General features: G+C 44.2%; 3 protein-coding genes and 1 long non-coding RNA gene across 4 annotated transcripts; 2 read left to right on the top strand and 2 right to left on the bottom strand.

Annotated features, from left to right (window-relative positions):
- Window positions 1-973: 973 nt before the first annotated feature.
- LOC104000670 (uncharacterized) lies at window positions 974-4,007 on the top strand. The gene is made up of 2 exons (XR_010480437.1): window positions 974-1,206; window positions 3,555-4,007. It is a non-coding gene; the product is annotated as an uncharacterized LOC104000670 (long non-coding RNA).
- Window positions 4,008-4,431: 424 nt separating this feature from the next.
- On the bottom strand, window positions 4,432-6,897 carry LOC135595540 (glycerophosphodiester phosphodiesterase GDPD1, chloroplastic-like). Its single transcript, XM_065086584.1, has 8 exons — window positions 6,690-6,897; window positions 6,429-6,601; window positions 5,787-5,849; window positions 5,609-5,692; window positions 5,323-5,523; window positions 5,133-5,228; window positions 4,851-5,047; window positions 4,432-4,757 (listed from the first exon to the last, which is right to left on the bottom strand). Exons 1-8 carry the CDS (start codon window positions 6,787-6,789, stop codon window positions 4,541-4,543), a joined length of 1,131 nt encoding a protein of 376 aa, XP_064942656.1. The 5' UTR covers window positions 6,790-6,897; the 3' UTR covers window positions 4,432-4,540.
- A 2,978-nt stretch (window positions 6,898-9,875) lies between these two features.
- LOC104000778 (bidirectional sugar transporter SWEET14-like) lies at window positions 9,876-11,674 on the top strand. Its single transcript, XM_009422911.3, has 6 exons — window positions 9,876-10,069; window positions 10,332-10,368; window positions 10,473-10,683; window positions 10,790-10,951; window positions 11,031-11,150; window positions 11,257-11,674. Exons 1-6 carry the CDS (start codon window positions 10,018-10,020, stop codon window positions 11,536-11,538), a joined length of 864 nt encoding a protein of 287 aa, XP_009421186.2. The 5' UTR covers window positions 9,876-10,017; the 3' UTR covers window positions 11,539-11,674.
- Window positions 11,675-14,004: 2,330 nt separating this feature from the next.
- Window positions 14,005-14,637, bottom strand: LOC135594992 (glutaredoxin-C5-like). Its single transcript, XM_065085491.1, has one exon. The coding sequence runs from the start codon at window positions 14,504-14,506 to the stop codon at window positions 14,099-14,101; it is 408 nt and encodes a 135-aa protein (XP_064941563.1). The 5' UTR covers window positions 14,507-14,637; the 3' UTR covers window positions 14,005-14,098.
- Between the last annotated feature and the right edge of the window lie 3,481 nt (window positions 14,638-18,118).

Raw genomic sequence — 18,118 nt, 5'->3', positions numbered from 1 at the left:
TACGAATTTAAATATATTTAGGCTAAATTAAGAATAAAGGGTAAGGGAATAAATAATGCAGTTCTCCTCCTTTTTGGTGGGTCCCATTCCACTAATCGATCTAACGGACATCTGTCAATAAACCTTACGATCTGCGAGTCAAAGTCGTCTCGTGCTTGCGTCACGCTTACGATCTAACGGGGTGAATAAACCTTTGGGATGACCTGTTATGACGGAACTACCCTCAGGTCCGGAGCGCCAATCATTCCCGTCCATCGTCGGAGATCAGACGTGATTTCGAATCACGAAGCAAAATTAGTTGGGAAAGAGGGCCTACTTGCGTCCAAAACCACCGACAAAGAAAGGAGCAAAATGACAAATTTGCCACCTAACGTGAAAGGATGCTTTCCATTTATTCTGATCGACCAATCGATGGGCTTAGTAGGATTCTTTAGCGAAAAGAAGAAGTAATTGCCTTCAAAGATCAACAATTCTGTGAAGCCAATTAATTCCAAGCAAAAAGCTGTGGCAATGCAATGCCGCAGCGCATGCGTGTATGGAGGAAACTACGGCATTGACATTGCATGGCTTTGGCTGCTGCCGTAGGGCGAAGGCAACCTTTTCATTTGCCCCGAGAGAGAGAGAGAGAGAGAGAGAGAGAGGAGAGCGAGGGAGGATGAAAAGGAGGCAGAGGAGACATGTAATGTCCCACTTGCGATGTGGAAACATGGAAGAAAAAGTGCTGCTGGAGATGTGCTCCCCTTAGCCAAAATGCGGCTGGTTTTTCCTTTTCCTTTGCCAATGATACGATACCATCTACTTCCCCAGTCTTTTTCTCTCTTTCACATCTCCTTTTTCTGGTGTTGTTTTCTTCTCATCAGATGGTATCCGATTTATCATCATGATCTGTTTCTGGTCAAGGGCGTTTGCGTGCGGGGATCGAAGAGGGCTCGAGGGAGGGAGCGAAAGAGAGGGCGTCAAAAAGGTAATACTTTTGTGGTTTGGAATATGCCGTCCTTTTCTGTGTCATCTTTCTTCTTCTGCTTGGCCCTGGCCTTGCTTTGTGTGTTTCCTATGCCACTCATCGGTTGGAATTGAAGCGAGGGAGAGAAGGTAGCCATGTGTGGTGGAATGTCCGTTAGCTACCCCAAGCTCATCTATTGAGGGTGGTATCGGGTGGTGGTGGGTTGCACATGGTGGGACAAAGGACCACAAGGTCTTTACAAGGTAAAATAGGGTTCGCACAACTCCATTGGTGATGAGCATTCGTGATTCAGAAACCCTCCTTGTTCTTGTTACTTGTACTTCACAAAGAAACCAGTACCTAATGCTTCCTTTTTCTCAAATTGAAGCAATCAAGTAAAATTAGCTCTTGTGGGGCATTTCTTGGGTTCCAAGGAGTCAAATCTGGGCTTCCCTACATATATGAACTTAGGATTAGGTTAGGGAAACTAAACCTGAGGTGGTGCATAAATTGCATGGATTACTAGTGTTTACTGAGAAGAACAAGCTATTTAAAGATCACTAGAGACCATGAATTGTTTACAGGTGCAACATATTTACTGATGGCTTCTTGCTTTATAATCCTAAATAGTATCAGAGTCTCCGATTTCTCCCAAAACAGGGTGAACAAAATAAATAAATCTTTTTTTTTCATTACATGCTTCCATCTTGATTAAATCTTAAAACGGAATATGGAGGAACTTAAACTACTGGATTCCAAAAGCATGCTAATTTCATAGATATGTGGTTTACGTATGCCAATAAGTTAAGGTATCATGGACATCATCTGTCAGCAAGCATGTAGTTGAATCAATTAGAATGATGTGGGCATTTGTTGTATCAGCCAAGCAATCTAAAATAAATCTTTTTTTTTCATTACATGCTTCCATCTTGATTAAATCTTAAAATGGAATATGGAGGAACTTAAACTACTGGATTCCAAAAGCATGCTAATTTCATAGATATGTGGTTTACGTATGCTAATAAGTTAAGGTATCATGGACATCATCTGTCAGCAAGCATGTAGTTGAATCAATTAGAATGATGTGGGCATTTGTTGTATCAGCCAAGCAATCTGAGATAGCAGATCTTCCATTGTCGGAAGAGGTTGATACTCCCTGTATCAACTAGAGACTGTCTGCTACCTTAAGTCTTTATCGTTTCATGGTTCTGAGTCTCAACTTTAATGGCTTTCACTTTCTTGATTACTCCTTTGGGGAGGCATCCAAGATGACTTGTGGTTATCGGATTGGGATTCTGATTTCTATGGAAATGTGACGTTGGATGTCGGGGTTATCCTTTAGTTAGGAACATAAGTTGAATCCTTCTCTTCCACGATATAAGACAGAAATAAAATTGGGAATAGTGAGGGAAGATAGAAAGAATTTATGATGCTGATTGGTGTTGCAAGTTACAGGACATGTCTCTCGTGTCTGCTCTCCTCCAAAGCTTGACTAATTTCATCCACAAATCACATCATGTCCCTATATTCTGCTGATAATATTTCTGAATTGCATGATGCTTTTAAGGATAAGTTTCATCGAACAAGATAGGCAATCATTTTAAGCAGGCAAGCATCTACGGAATAACTTAAAACTTGATTTATATTTGATGTTGTGCTTCTAGTTTTCTTCAGTGTTTCATGTTAAACAACACCAGTGTTAGGCCCTTGTGTCTTGACTCATGAAGGAAAGGTACACTCAGAGAATCACAAAAGCGATCCTAAAAACACTGAGATGACTTCAACTGGAATCAAGGTGGATGGACACGAAAGAGCTACTTAAAGATTGTGGATAAGCATATAGGATCATTCTGGAAAGCTAGTAGTATTCTCAGGCCAATCATAGCATACATTTTTTTCTCTTATTAATCAAAGGGTATCAAAATATGTTCTCTTTTTCTCCAACTTTGGTCGCTTCCTGCAACAAGTATTATGCATCGGTGGTGCCACCAATCCGAGTGACAAGTAACAGTAACATTCTTCCCGCAACAAATATTAACAAGACTTTGATCGCTTCCTGCAACAAATATCATGAATCGGTGGTGCCACCGATCCGAGTTTTGTTTACTAAATTGTCAACATATTGATAGCCTCATACAGGAAAAGAATTCGGAAAAACAACATCCTTTATGGGTGAAACAACAGCTGAATATTTGAACTGCTTTCTCATCCAGGCTAGATATTGGGACAATTCGTTGAAATACAGTTAGCACAATCATTTTTCATTATGGCTATTTTTTCCATTTATAGTTCCATGTTAACATTTAATGAACTTCTATTTATACTTCTCAGCTAATTTATTTGCTACTCTGCTTTAATTATGCTTCCTGTCACAAAATGAGGAAAAGGATTAGTTGTGACTGAAAACATGATCAGCAATCTAGGTTATCAATTATCATGATGTTCATTCGACAGTCTCTGCAGGCAAAATCTTAATTCATTTTCTAAAGTTTACTACTATATATTATATGGCCACTTGAGCATTTATCTTTCGCCCAAGCTTGCAGATAATTTCTTTTTATAATCATATGGTATCAACATCCTCATTTTTTTTCCTTCTCGTGGTTAAAAGGTTGACAAACAAATGGTGGATCCAACCATGGAACCTTTCATAAGGCACAAGACAGAGAAGTAAAGCAGATATCTCAAGTCTTCCTACCAAGACCTTGGTGTTCAAAAGCTGCAAGTGCTTGCTTGTTTGACAAAACAAAGCGGCTATGTCAATGGATTTGCCGGTGCTCCTGGATCTATTACCACCGTTCCCCATGATCTAAGCAGCACATGGATACAAGTTTAATTAATATGCATATATCTCTCTCTCTCATGTGAGGCCATAAAAAAACATTAAGGTTGCTTGCTCAGGAGGATCAGCAGCATCAGTGATCCATCTGTGTTGATGGATCTCATCATTCAATCCACATCTATGTTGATAGATGAAGAGTCGATGATATGAAAACAAGCTGCTTTGAACTGTCAATCCATGCCAAACAACACTTATAAATGGTTTGAACCAGCCATTTTGGCAGGTGAAGTGTCTGACCTCTGCTTGAGTCTTCTAAGCCAATCCAAGAGTGAATGTACATGGATTTTATACACTTAAATCAAAGCTAAAAACTATTAGATCCTCCATACGAACCCATATACATATACCAAACTTGTTTCTCGGAAAGAGGCAAAACACTTACCGCTATATTTCATGTTTTGGAACACTTAACGTATTCTGAGTTTTAGCTTTGCCTTTGGTATTTTCACTAAATGAACGTTTTACCATTGATGATAAGGAAAATAAAAACATTTGATTGTTATTCCAATATTCGATGGTGAATGTTGTTTGGGATATATACGTACAACCTTGTGGGATATATATATATATATATATATATATATACATATATATACTAACGAAAAGGAAGATTGTTTGATTGATGAACACTCTCATCCCAAGGAAATCGAAGAAAGAGTGAGAGCCCATATCAAATTAGTGTACAGCGATTACCCCTGAAGGGGAACATCGAAAAAAATTCTACATAATCTCGTACACGAAGACGACAGTAAGTGTCATTGTTGTACCAGTTGAGGTATGAGCCTCAACAGAAACGAAAGCTCATGCTGGGAAAACTTGGGCCTCGAAGCCTCCTTCACCTTTGCCTCGACCGCATCTTCTGCGTCCGGGCTGATGAACTCCGAAACAGCCTCAGTGATATCTTGGACCAAGTCCACGATCACGCCGTTGATCCCCATGAGGTGCTGCATGTAGACTGCCTCGGGAACGTTGCTGCAAACGCAGAGAAAAAGTCATCGATCAACACCAACAAAGCAGAACGGTAGATACTGTAGCTAAAGGAACTGAGTGCAGGTAATGGCGTACTTCAGTTGTCCGTATGTTAGGAGGGCAAGTTTGGAATCTTTGATTATGGCTATAGCTGTTGGATTCATAAAGATGGCTTTGACTTCGGACACTAATCCCTGCAAGCCGTATGCCAAGCAGAGCTTGATTCCCTCATCCAAGGAGTTTCTCCTTGCATCCCCGTAGATCTGCGTTCCTCCATTGGTGAGGAAGAACACCTGTGCCAACGACAGCCAAGAAATCAGATTGGAGCCCGTACGCCTTACACTCTCTTCTTCGTTAGCTGAGATCAAAGCCGCTTACAGGGTAGTCATTTTGGAGTTTGCGAATTAGTCGTGCGGCGTCGGGCTGGAAGGACGAGAAGATGATTGACCTCTCGTTGGCGAACTCGTAGACAACCTGCAGAACGAAGGAAAGAGGAATTAGTAACACCGATCACGAAATGCAACAGGGACGTGTAACCCTTGGAAGATGAGGTGGTGGTGCATCGTACTCGCAAGGTCGCTCGAAGCGATCGAGTGAGCTCTTCTTCTTCGTAGACGACATCGTCGACGAACTTTAGCTCGATGTTGAAGCCGACACGGGGATCGACACCTTGGAATGCTTCTTGCAGCGTGCAAAACGAGTCATCTGCTTTGACGGCCCAGTTCAGGATTCGCCCGTCTTTTGCCTTCCTCAGCAATGGTTTCCCCACCTGTAATCCAGTCAACAGCAAAAAATAATGAGCATTGATTCTAACTATCGCCCGAATGAAAAGACGCAGCCTTGATAGTGATTACCTTTGTATGATGATCTCTTTGGGGGCCGTAGGAACGGAACTCCTCCAAGGAAAGATGGGTGACAAGCTTCTCGGAAATCTTTCCCTGTGATAAAGAAACAATGAGAGATGAACATTACATTGAGCAATTTGATTGCCACCGTAGAGATTACGTACAAATGGAGATTTAAGAGACTTACATCTTCGTCTTCGGTGAGTATGAGATCGTCATGGAAGATGATGGGGCAGCCATCTTTGGTGACCTACAGGAATTGATTGCATCGAGGGTAAACTCTTGTGAGAATTCTTGCTCAACCATTCATAAAGGAAAAGTCATCATCATCCTAGCCCAAGAGTAAGATGCAAGAACCAGTCGGTGGGGTCAATCATCGAGGGGGTCGAGGATGATGTTGACTTCAGCGGCTAAATTTTGGTGCTCATCGGAGGATGTAAAAAGAAAAATAATTAAAAAAAGAAAAAAAGATAATCCATCTACACCAAAACACGAAACAAGGGGGAATCAAACGGCTCGTAGGATGCCACGACACACGAAAAAGAAAACGATTCTTTTCCGTCACCGCCTCCGGTTTCGACGCCAAAATCACGTGAAAACCATCCGCCCAAAACCGCGGCACCTAATCGGGCAAGGAAACAAACGCGGCGTTCTCGGACGCCGCGTCCTCCCCCCGCCACTCCGACGCGGATCGCCGCGGACGGAGACTGTGGACAGCCAGAAACCCAATGGTTGCTGTTTTCTTGAGTAACGACCGAAAAGAGAGCCGTGAAGTGGCCGGAAAAGGTAACATTAACGGCATTAGCGTCGGTGTAAGAATTGAATATACCTGGACGTCGAACTCAACGAAGTCGATGGGGAAGCGTGCGGCCTCGTTGAAGGAGCGGAGCGAGTTCTCCTTAACCTCCCTCAGCCGCGGGTCCGGCGACGCCAGCGCGTTCATCCCCTTCCCTCGGTGCCCGATCACCACCAGCCTCTCCGCCTTGTTCACCCATCCCGCCCCTGCTCCGGTAGATCACCGATCAACATTCAAGCTTCCACTTAAAAAATAGAGGTAGGGATGGAGGGAGAAGGAAGGGACATCCAATACCTTTGTGGAGACGGGAGGAGGTGGAGAGGGCGACGACGGGGGCCTCCGGCAGCTGGTCGAGCGAGGGGACGTCAGAGACGTGCACGGCCTTGAGCGCCATGGAGATCCGATGGGACTAGGAGGGATTCAGAATTGAGGGCTTTGGGAGCGGAGATCGAGTCGAGACGAGACGAGGGGCGGAGGCCGAACGGGGATGGGATTTAAAACACGACGGGGGAGTTCGAGTCGGGGTGGGAATATTCGCGGAATTCCGTATTCACAGGATAATGCCTTGGGATATCCCACATCGGGCCTCCCACGACGGAATCTTTTGCTCAATTTTTATATGATTACTATTATTTCTTTTAAGTGGGAGAGCATATACCGTCGCTTATGCCGTCACGGACGAAACGGAGAACGCGTGCGGACCGTTCGGGGGAGGCATCGGAATATGCCGGGGAGATATTCCCATCGCGTTCTGACGCGTAACTCTCGTGTCCTCCGACGAATCCTAATCCATCCGTCTTATTTAGCGATAAAGACGAAACAAAGCAGAGAAATCGTCAGCCGACACGTCAAACCAACATAAGGAAAAGCTAATGTTCTAAATAAAAGAGACCAAATCCTCCGACCCGCTTTCCCACCCTATTCGCGATTGGAGAGGCAAAGGGATCACTCACCATGTTACACGCTCCATTGTCAGGTAAGACGTCCTATTAGTAGATCGCCTAAAGTTGCGTCGGGTTCCAATAATTAAACTTGGATTACTGATGCGATTAAGCAATTATTAGTTTAATTTTCCTCAACAGTTTAGTGGGATCCAGCTGCACTTAATTAAGTATAGCGATAAGCATGACACCTCAACGATTAATGTGCCATTGAAAGCCCACAGACGCGGACGAGGGGATCGACCTTTCTCTCCTTTTCCTTGTTCCATGAGGTGGTGGAGAAGCCTCGAGAACGAGGCCACACGAGACTACACAAATCGACAGATCGCAGCACGTCAGAATGACGCGGACCAACTTGTAGAAAGACGCAAAGACGTTGAGCTTCGACGGTGACGGAATACGCTCGTAATTGTGATCCGAATTGACCCGGTCGGCGTCAGCTGTTCCTATATCAGGATCTCCCCGGTCAAATTAATCCGCCGTATTAGGGTCCATTCCGGTCGATCAGGGTCAACTTAGGTTGGCGAGACCAAGTTAGCTAAACTGTTAGACACGCAGCATATGCCGAGGAAGAAAAGGAGAAGGTTGAAGATGAAGGGAATCCAGTGAAGCTCTGTCTTCGGCTGGCATGGTAAAACTATGACAAAGAAAGCATCGGGTTCGCTGAGCACCATTGAAGGACAAAGCAAAAGTTTGCTTGACGCAGATTACGTGAATCGAATGTAATAGGATCCCTCAAACGAATATGAAAAGAAGCTGCTTAGTAGCTTCTCTCATCCGCTGGCTGGTGAGACAGTGCAGCTGATGATTCCTTAAGATATTAACTTCATTCAATCAAAACTTGGCATCCAAGTAACTGAGAAGGTGTCGGTCATCATCCAAGACAGCACCGGGTAGGAGATTTTAGTTCATTGCATGAACACTTGTAGTTTCCTGTTTGGAAGAAAGGGAAAGGTCACTTGTATGGTCCTTCAAAACCTATTCTTGAGGAACTCTACCATATCTGTTCTTTTTTGGTTGGGTCACAAGTTGTAGAGGAGGAGGAGGTGGTGAGACATCCACCACTGTTTCTCTTGTATTGTCCTGACTACTGGAGAGAAAGGAAGTGACGCATCTGATCTTTCTTTATGTATTAATCCCTAAAATACTTTTAACCATGTTAAAGCTAATAATACTACACTCATTAAATCCTCACAATCCAACATAAGTTTTCAGAACTTAATTGTATTACGTGTGTGATGCACAAAGAAACCAATTAATGTTGCTCGTCAACTATAGATCTTAAATTAGAGCTAATATTGTGCAGTCAGTATTCGATTGTAGTATTGTGATTAGCATTAATCATACATGTCATTGGCAAACACAGATCAGAACACATGCAAGAAGCTCAAATGTTCACTGAACATGCTATGCTTTCATGCATACCACAAGAAGACATTTCATGGTTAGGAAAGATTGCAAAGCTCCAAATTCTCAACAATCTGTGACAACAAACAATGGCCAAGGTGTAAACAAAGATGTAAGCCTTGCACAAGACCAGTGTCATGATATTGAATGTTACATTCATCTTGTCCAATATATTAATGCATATTTCAGCTTATAGCAAGTTGATATTCTTGTAGGAATGAGTGTCTTGCTTGTATGAGAAATTGTGTGGCAAAAACAGATCATTCTGGACAATAACATGGGGTGCAGCAAGGATTGTGAGGGGCCTGTGACCCAAATCAAGATGGTCTTAGCTCATTCAGAATGGTCTCTTTAAGATCCATGTTTCCGGCTAGCTTTCAGATTCAACAAACTAAAGCATCAGAAGTAATGAAGCTGAGAGAGAGAGAGAGAGAGAGAGAGAGAGAGAGAGAGAGAAGAGAACAAAAAGGAACAAGTCTGTGTTCTTGTCTCCTTCTTACCCTTTTGTAACGGCACAGAGCAACACTTGGAAAGCATGAAAGCCGTCCGCCTATGTGTGCTAACGCCATAAGCGAGCTATTGGTCACCAATGAACTCCCCCTGAAACAAGAGAACAAAAGCAAAAAGGAGAAAGACCAAAAAACAGAGTCTAAAATAAATTATTAATCTTGAATATATGTGCAATCCTTACGATAATACATTTGGAGATAGATAGGCTTTCAGGTGTATCCAGTGGAGTTTTACATGGTGTATACGACAGAAAAATTAGAGCTGGTTAACTGAAAAGGAAATCAACATTATTCAATTCAAAAGAGAGGAAAACTGGGGGAAGAAAAGATGGTGGAAGTCGCAAGTCATGGAGGAGGAAAGTAGGGTTTTGTGGAGTGTGCACACGAAGCAAATGAAGGCACCACCCCAATCATGGCTTATGCCCATTCGTTGTAACGTAAATAGAAGCTTCAGCATGCCAACATGAAGCCCATCTGAGTTCATATCTATGTATCTTTCATGATTCAGAGTACCATACAACAATTATTTACATGTTTCATGTAGAATAAGCTAATCAAGCCTCCCTACTCCCCCTTTAAAATGGGACCTTCCTCACTCCTCAGAGCCCCAAGCATCCAACCTCACACCTACTTCAGCCATCACCACTCCCGCATGACCTCGGAGGTCGGCGAGCCCCCTCGTGACCCTCGCTGAGCACTTGGAGGAGGAAGATTCTACTTCCTTTAAGTGCTCGACGCAAACTGTTCTCTGAGGAGGTGGGAGAGATGGCCGGGCTTTCCTTGGACCACCCTTGGGCATTCACCATTGGCATCCTTGGTACATCAACACTGAAACCTCTCTTTCTCCTCCTGCATGAGTCTGCAATGAACTTCAAGGTTCACCACCTGCACTGAGGTGGAGGACTTTTGAGGTCCAAGGAAGATGGTGCACTTTGTTGTCACTATCAAATCCTTTCTGAAACATCATTGTCCATGCATGATATTACACTGCTCGAGTCTTGGAAATCAATGTCTCTAATTCTTCATTCTCTCCGATGAGATTTCTAACGCAGCTTCTCATCCTGATCCTGTCCCAACAGGTAACATCATCTCACTCATGGTGTTTCTTGCGCCACTGTAAGCTCTCTCTCATTAATATTTCTTTCCTTCACAACTTCTTTGATCGTTCAAGCTTTCCAGTGACTGTGCTACTCTACTATCTGATGAACTCAAAACCGCAGGCCAACATTCTATAGAATGTACACAAGGAAATCCACTGAAGGGTTCCAATCGGTGCCATATGTCGTTGCTCTGTTCAGCTGCATGTTATGGTTCTGCTACGCATTCCTCAAGACCGACGCATATCTTTTGATCACCATCAACTCGATCGGGTGCGCTATCGAGACAGTATACATAGTCATATACTTGACGTATGCACCGAAGGTGGCAAAGGTGCACAAAATGTAGCTCACGTCCAAGTTTTCTTGACCATTGCTTGCAAGAGTATATATTATACGTCTAGAGTCTATCTCTCGATATGTTTGCATTCGGATTGCAGATATTTACCGCAAAACTGGTTCTGCTTGTGAACGTGGGGATGTTTGGGTTGATTCTTCTTCTCACGCTGCTGCTAGCAGAGGGCTCCAAAAGAGTTGGGGCATTTGGATGGATCTGCGTGAGCTTCTCCGTGAGCGTCTTTGTGGCTCCCCTGAGTGTCATTGTGAGCACAACATAATCTCGATAAAAAGTATCACGGTGAATACAACTTGTAGACTCTATACATGATTTGATTCGTGCAGAGGCTTGTGATGCGAACAAAGAGCGTCGAGTTCATGCCCGTCTCGCTGTCTTTCTTCCTCACGTTGAGCGCCATCGTCTGGTTCGCGTACGGTTTACTGACCAAAGACATTTACGTTGGGGTAATCACTTAGACACTCACTTGTATGTATTGGCTTTGTCATCTCAGTCTTTCTGCAGAACGAAGTCACTCATGTTGTCCTTTTTCCTATCTCGTTGCTGAATCAGCTGCCGAATGTCGTGGGATTCATCTTTGGGATCCTTCAAATGGTGCTCTACGTAGCTTACAGGGACAAGAACAGGGTCGCCATCGAGCACAAGCTGCCCGAGCACATCATATCGATCGCGAAGCTTAGTGCTGAGAAGGCCTCCGAGATCTATCCCATCGACTCTGCCACACCGGTAGTCGATGATCAAGACACGGTGCAAGAACAGGGCGGTGCAGAAGAGGCCAAGGGAGGCATGGCAGCTCCTCAAAGGGAGAATGAGGCGAACAGTGTTGAGGTCTGACTGCCCATTAATTGTTGGATGGATGGATGGATGGAAGGGAATGAACGGAGCTACGTTTGAAGAAGAGCCACACAAATGTTCGCTTGTTCTCTCTGTCATCTCTTTCGGTTACTTGACTTTGGTCTATTGCGAATTAATGAGGTGTTGTTGCATTGGCTTCTCTACCGTCATGTTTTAGTTGCGAGACTTTTGTTTGGTTGCAGATTGTGAGGTGGGCGCAGGTGAGTTGGATATGTAGGTTTATAACGTGTAACCATGATTCTATAACATGATGAATTAATTGGTCACTCATAAATAAAGAGGAGCCAAACATGAATGATTCTGTAATATGCGCAATATATGAATGGCCAAACAGTAGTATATGAAGTCACAAGGAAAGCAAGAGAAACACAACACTGCTCCCGTCTAATTTAGCTGCCGGACTGCAAAGCTGAAGGATCTGTCATATAAATATTTTACTTCAATTACTATTCTGATGCTACATGACTCTATTTTTTAGTTATCCCATAGTCATGGTTTCAAGTATCGGTCCGCACCGAATTAATTAATACTTGATATAGTGAATATTTTCGATTAATCAAGACTCGACGCATGCGAATAATATTATTGATACCAAACCCATCACATCAACATGAAAATAATATTATTGATTCATAATATATTTTCATTGTCACTCTAATATATTTTCATCAAGCACACTAATTTTACGGTGTGTCGTAAGGGGCGTATAGTTCTCGAGCACAATAATATCGAAAACTAGATCAACGATACCGATCAAGATATAACCATAAGTTCAATAGCACTCAATACACTAATTATTGTTTTTGTTTATCGATAAAATCAACATCAGAATAAAACTGAGAAACCAATTCCATGGCACTTGACTTTCTTGAAGAAAGCAGCATCAGAATAAAGCCACTAGGAAGGTGGGCACAAGAAACAGACATATCAAAAGGCTAGCAGAAAAACCATGGCGTAAATCAAAAGGTCTTCTTATACTATAATAGATTGTTGACTCAACATAAAAGGACATGGGCATGCAATTGTTCTTTGTCCATAATGGTCCATGGTCAAAGCTTAGGTTGCTTTCCTACTCCAAAGGCATCTTAAACAGGAAAAAAGCCTTCCTAGTAGAAGCCAAAAGATACACTTAGATATGAAAGCACTTGTATCAACTTTGGTGATACTGAACGATATAAAAGATTGGTACATCTCCAAGGCCATATGAGCCAAATAAAGGTCAATCAATGTACCTCAATCGTTTCTACTTCACATTTGGTGAGGAATATACGAAGTTGTACCACAATTACGCACATTTTTTTGTTTTCGTATACGCATCTAATTAATTTCCTGTATTTGTTTGTAGTGTATATAATAAACATTGTTGAGAAACTAAATTGTGTGAATAATTTCGAGGAACAATAATTGGAGAACGTAACTACAGAGAGGCAAAGAGAAAAAGGAGGGAGCCCCGAGATTGGACGTTGGGCCACACACAATCTTGTGGAGATTCGCGCCATGGGATCGCGCGTGCGCCGGGGCGGCCGAGCTGGCGGCATCGGGTAGCGTGGAGGCACGCCATTGGCCTAACACTCCGACAAGGATGTCCCAAAAGAACCGCTTCGTACCGGAGGAGGAAGTTGGCGGGCGTTGTTTGTCCCCCTCACCCAACTCTCTCTCTCTCTCTGCACCTGCGATGGACTGAAGGTTATGACCGTCTATGACTGAACTCGAAGGACTATGCCTCCATGTGAATGCAAATGCAGCCCACCTCTGCGACCCATTTGAATCTTCTCTTCTCTTCTCTTCTCTTCTTTGTTTATTACTTGTTTGTTGTCGGTGTGTGTGGTAGTTTGGAGAAGTAAAGAGGTGGAGGATTCCTCATTCTGCCATTTCCAACCTTCAAATTATCTGATATATATATATATATATCTTTAATCAATGAAGAACTCAAAATTATTTTCTCTGTCAACAGTACACAGTGTTGCATTGTCCCACTTCAATCAATGCAGACTAGGTAGGACATATATACAACAACAGAAAAGAGAAAAGAAGATCAAACACAGAACTTGAGAGTAACATCAAAAGAAAACAAACCCAACTTCTTTTTTTTTTTTTTTGGATTTTTACTTGTTGAGATCTTTCTATACATATGATCAACATCATCATCATCATCAAACAAAGTGACACTCGTTTCTTCATCACTACCATGCATCTCAAACCCCACATAACTCCCACCAACCCTCGGAAAACCCAAAGGAAGAAAAAAAGAAAAAAGGAAGAACATTAGAAAAGAAGACATGCATCCCACAAATCCCATGCATATTCATCTTGCACCCAAAATGGAGGACCTTAAAAAAACCAACCTCCCCTCTCCTCTCTCTCTCTCTCTCTCTCTCTCTCTCTCTCTCTCTTCTCTTTCACTCTCTTTGTTAAGTAACCATTAGATAGAAAAACGCACATTGCTTATAAAAGTTGGTGTTCTGCAGCTGACATTATAACAGGAACATCTCACTATTAATGTTGTTATACTGTTTTGAGGTTTCGGATGTAGCTGGTCTCAGAGCCAGAGGGCGCCGGCTTCCTTGAGGAGGGGGACGAGCGTGCCGTTGATGTGGGCGGCCATAACCCGGTCCATGGCCCCCACGAGCTTCCCGCCTATGAACACCACGGGCACGGCGGCTCCGCCCGCCGCCCCGCCGCCGAGGAGGCGGGAGAGGGCGCGCTCCATCTCCTTGCCGCGCGGGTCTTCGTCCAGCTCCACCACCGTCGGGCTCACCCCCATGCCGCAGAAGAGACGCTTCACGGCGTGGCACATGCAGCACGTGCTGACGCTGAAGATCACCACCGCGCTCTCCGCCGCCAGCCGCTCCACCCGCTCTAGCGCGTCCATTGTCGCCCCCCTCGCTGCCGCCGCTGCCACGTACCCCCACGCCTCTGCCGCTGCCGCCGCCGCCTGGTAGTGCATCCTTGTTCTTCCACCCAGGTTAAGCCTCGGCCGAAGCTGAAGCCCTCTCTACGGAGTGTTTGAGGAAGCAGAATAGCTCAAAGGGGACGAAGAGGAGAGACGGACGGGAGAGCTGCTGCTTGTGGAGAGTTTGGGAAAAGAAGGCGGGTATTTATAGGAAGAAAAGAGGGGCATTTTGAGACCAAAAGATAATAGTAACGAAGGGGTAGAACGGGATGTTTGGGGGAAAACCTGTGAATAAGCTCCTGCAGAAGGGAAAAGTTTCGGAAGGTGTCTATGTTTAATTGCTGCTTCAACTTCCATTGCTTATGTCATTCATTCCTGTTGTAAGTTCATTCCATGTGAGGTTACGTAGGCAAGTGAGTTGATTCTTTACTTGTTTCAGATATGGTCAACCATGTTAAGAAGCATTCAATGCAGTATTTCTCAGAAATCATTCTTTTGGAAGCCAAAAAAGAAATATAAAAGAAAGGAAGGGAGAAAAGAAAAAAAAGAACATTACAGCAATATTTTTACTGGAATTGCAATAAAACTTTTGTGCTGCACAAGTGTATGAGTCTGAACTTTAGAGAACAAAACAGTACAAAAACATATATCAGCAAAGAAGAAAAAGAAGAAAAGAATAGAAAGACAGAAGAGGAGGGCAGGCTTTATCAGGCGGATATAGGCGTGTCTGGCAAATGCGGCTGTCATCGTCCTTGTTGTCGCGGTGGGGTCTGCGTCGTGACCCGACCCCACTTCAACTAATTCTGAACCACTTTGGAGAACAGAACTGCCCTAAGAGATGCCCGCATCATATAAATATATATATACATGTATATACATTCCTCCTCACTATTCTACATCACTTCTTTTCATTGTATTTGATCTCTTTTGGTTTTTTAGTTTCCTTCTTCCTTCTTTTGCCCTCCGATGTGCTTTATCCAGCGGGCATCTCTACTGAGAGATGGGACATGTTTTTATCCATTTTGGATCAGCTTTTGTTCCTCACTGCTTTTATCCACAAATCTTCGGTAGTTAATCCATGCAAAAGCCGCTTACGTGGCTGGCTACATAACGGCCGTTATTTCGGACAGTGCACCGTGGTTCTCATCCGACGAGCGAGGTCAATGGTCAAAGTGGCCCACCACCTGAACCCGGAAGGGCGGGCCCCGGGGTGAGATAAAAGGGGGGGGGGGGGGGAAAGGTGTAGTTGTGCGTCAGCACGTGGGAGGCAGGGAGATGATGGTGTCGGCAGGAAAACGGCACGTGGGAGCAGGGACGGGGCAGCCCGCCGCGAATATTAAAGCCCAGGCGGACGTGTAGAGAGTTTGATGAGGGGAGGGGCGAGACTCGGAACACGAAGCGAACAGATGGATAAAGAGACGACGGGGGAACAAAACAAAAAGCCATCCTTTGCGTGCGCACGTTTACCGCGGCCAACACCATTCTCTTCCTCATCCCTGAACTTTGTCCCTCCTCTCTGCCTCTCTCTCTCTCATCCGACCTCCTCCTCCCCTCCTTAGTTTTGATATGGAGGGAGCGTAAGAGAGAGAGAGAGGCGGTGATTGTGATCCCTAAGAAACCGTTCCCAGTGGATGTTGCATTGTGTGGTTGGGGATGAGGAGTTCAGAAAAAGTAAGCAGTAGCAGTCGCAGCAGCAGCGGAAGAGCTGACTTGGGTATGCGTACACAGAGACCAAGAAAGGAGGAACAAAAGAGCAGCCTACGCACGAGAATAAAGCAAAGAGGCGGAAACATATGTACCTTCCACAGTGGGCTTTTCCGAAGCATTCTACAGGTGGAATAGATGCAGCAGACATGTCTTCCTGTACGTCCCCCATTAAAGTAGAGATATGCAACTTCGAACGCATTACTCTGTGAAACAAAGAGAGAGGAAAAGGGTCGGTCTGCTTGAGAACCATAAAATTCTAGCTATTATTTTTCCTGCCAACACGAATCTATCAACTGTCATTTTTCTACTGAACTGATGAATCTTATTATCTCTTAGCCGGTTTGCGTGTGCAAAGACGTGCAGCAGGAAATTAACAACACATAACTAGTAGTATCTGAGCGAGTTCTTCAGATATAAAGATAGAATCTTGGGATGAAGATGTCCACAAGTAAACAAGTCAAAAACCGTATCTACTGACTGCATCCGTCTGCGAGAGTCGGTTGCTGGACACAGCTTTTGATGACCATTCAGGAGATAGAAGACAAGTATATGGAGTATCACAAAAAATCCGAGTCAAAGTGTAAACTTTTACTACAACTGAATGAGACTGTATGGGGTACAAATGGAGGAAGGAAAGAACAAAGTTGGTACCGTGTCAGATGTCTTTGTCTGGTGGTCTCCCTGTGTTAAGAAATGGCATGCACCAGCCAAAGCCCCTCCTTTCTTTAGCCATCCACTATTATTATTATTATTATTATTATTATTATTATTATTATTATTATTATTATTATTACCCATCCCACTGGGCATTCTTTCGGGGTTTGGCTTGCCGTTAACAAACGCAGGAGGAGAGCGGACATGACGGCATCTGCTTGAGGCTTACGTGATGCTGGTTGACTGCTGACCAGTCCTTCTCTCTCTCTCTGTCTCCTCCTCTTTCTCTCCTTTCCTAAACCTTGCTTAGCAATTTCTAAAGAGATAGTGAGTGGTGTGGGCGTGGCGAGGCAGCACATCCAACCTTTTTTGCTCATGTACATATGCGGGGACTCCTCATCCAAGCTTTTTCGATATGAATCCAGGATGGTGGCACCACCTGCACACTGCATGCCTAGCTATGTGTGGGGGGGGGATGCCATCAAAAGTGGTCATAGATTGTGGTCCGCTGCTTCAACCTTCTCAAACATCCAGCGGAGGCAAAAACTGTGCACCAGGTTGTGATCCTTGAGACTGTTGGGTGTAAAGGTGAAGAAAGCCACACCAGGTTGTTTGCCGGCATGTCTGCTCCCAAGAATCAACTCAGCGAGCCTTGTCATGAATCATCATGCCATTCCACGTCAGGTTTTCTACCTCTCGAATTACCATGCAATGTGTATTATTCATTTGTTTTCCTACTACTCCTTCTGCTCGGTTGCTTTACGTGTAAGTGTATGTGGTCCTCCAGTAAATGAAACGTCGCTCCCAAGTTATAATTATGGGAGTAGGAGACATGCTCGTGCAGCTGAGAAATGGGGCTTCATGCTGTAATCATGGGGCCATAATGAGGCCGGTGGTCAAATTAAGTGGGGGAAGGGGGTGGTGGTGGAAGGAGAACAGGGTTTGGGTTGGAGAGGATCCCACCCCATGATGCTGCCTGCTCTGCTCTGGTCCCATGCAAGCACGACACGATTGGATTAACCGGTGTGGTATTAATGAGCCAAGACACCAAGATTCATCACCACCATGGCCCACCGGGACTGGGTTCATAGCCTCAGGAGGTGGCCTTTTTGGTAGATTGAGGAGTGGCGTTGGGTAGATATCATCATGGGGTTGCAACACGGGGGAGTAGAAAGAGGAAGCAGCAGCTTCCAGCATCACCTCAACGAGATGCCACCCCAAGTTTTGGGTACAACAGCTTGATTTGGTCTCTCCCTTTCCATGACACAATCATTAAGATGTGTGCTGGTTTTGTTGAATTGAATG

This window comes from Musa acuminata, chromosome BXJ1-10 (genome assembly GCF_036884655.1).
Source record: "Musa acuminata AAA Group cultivar baxijiao chromosome BXJ1-10, Cavendish_Baxijiao_AAA, whole genome shotgun sequence".
Taxonomy (NCBI): domain Eukaryota; kingdom Viridiplantae; phylum Streptophyta; class Magnoliopsida; order Zingiberales; family Musaceae; genus Musa; species Musa acuminata.
Note: the sequence above shows the minus strand (reverse complement) of the source record. Positions and strands in the feature narration are given on the sequence as shown.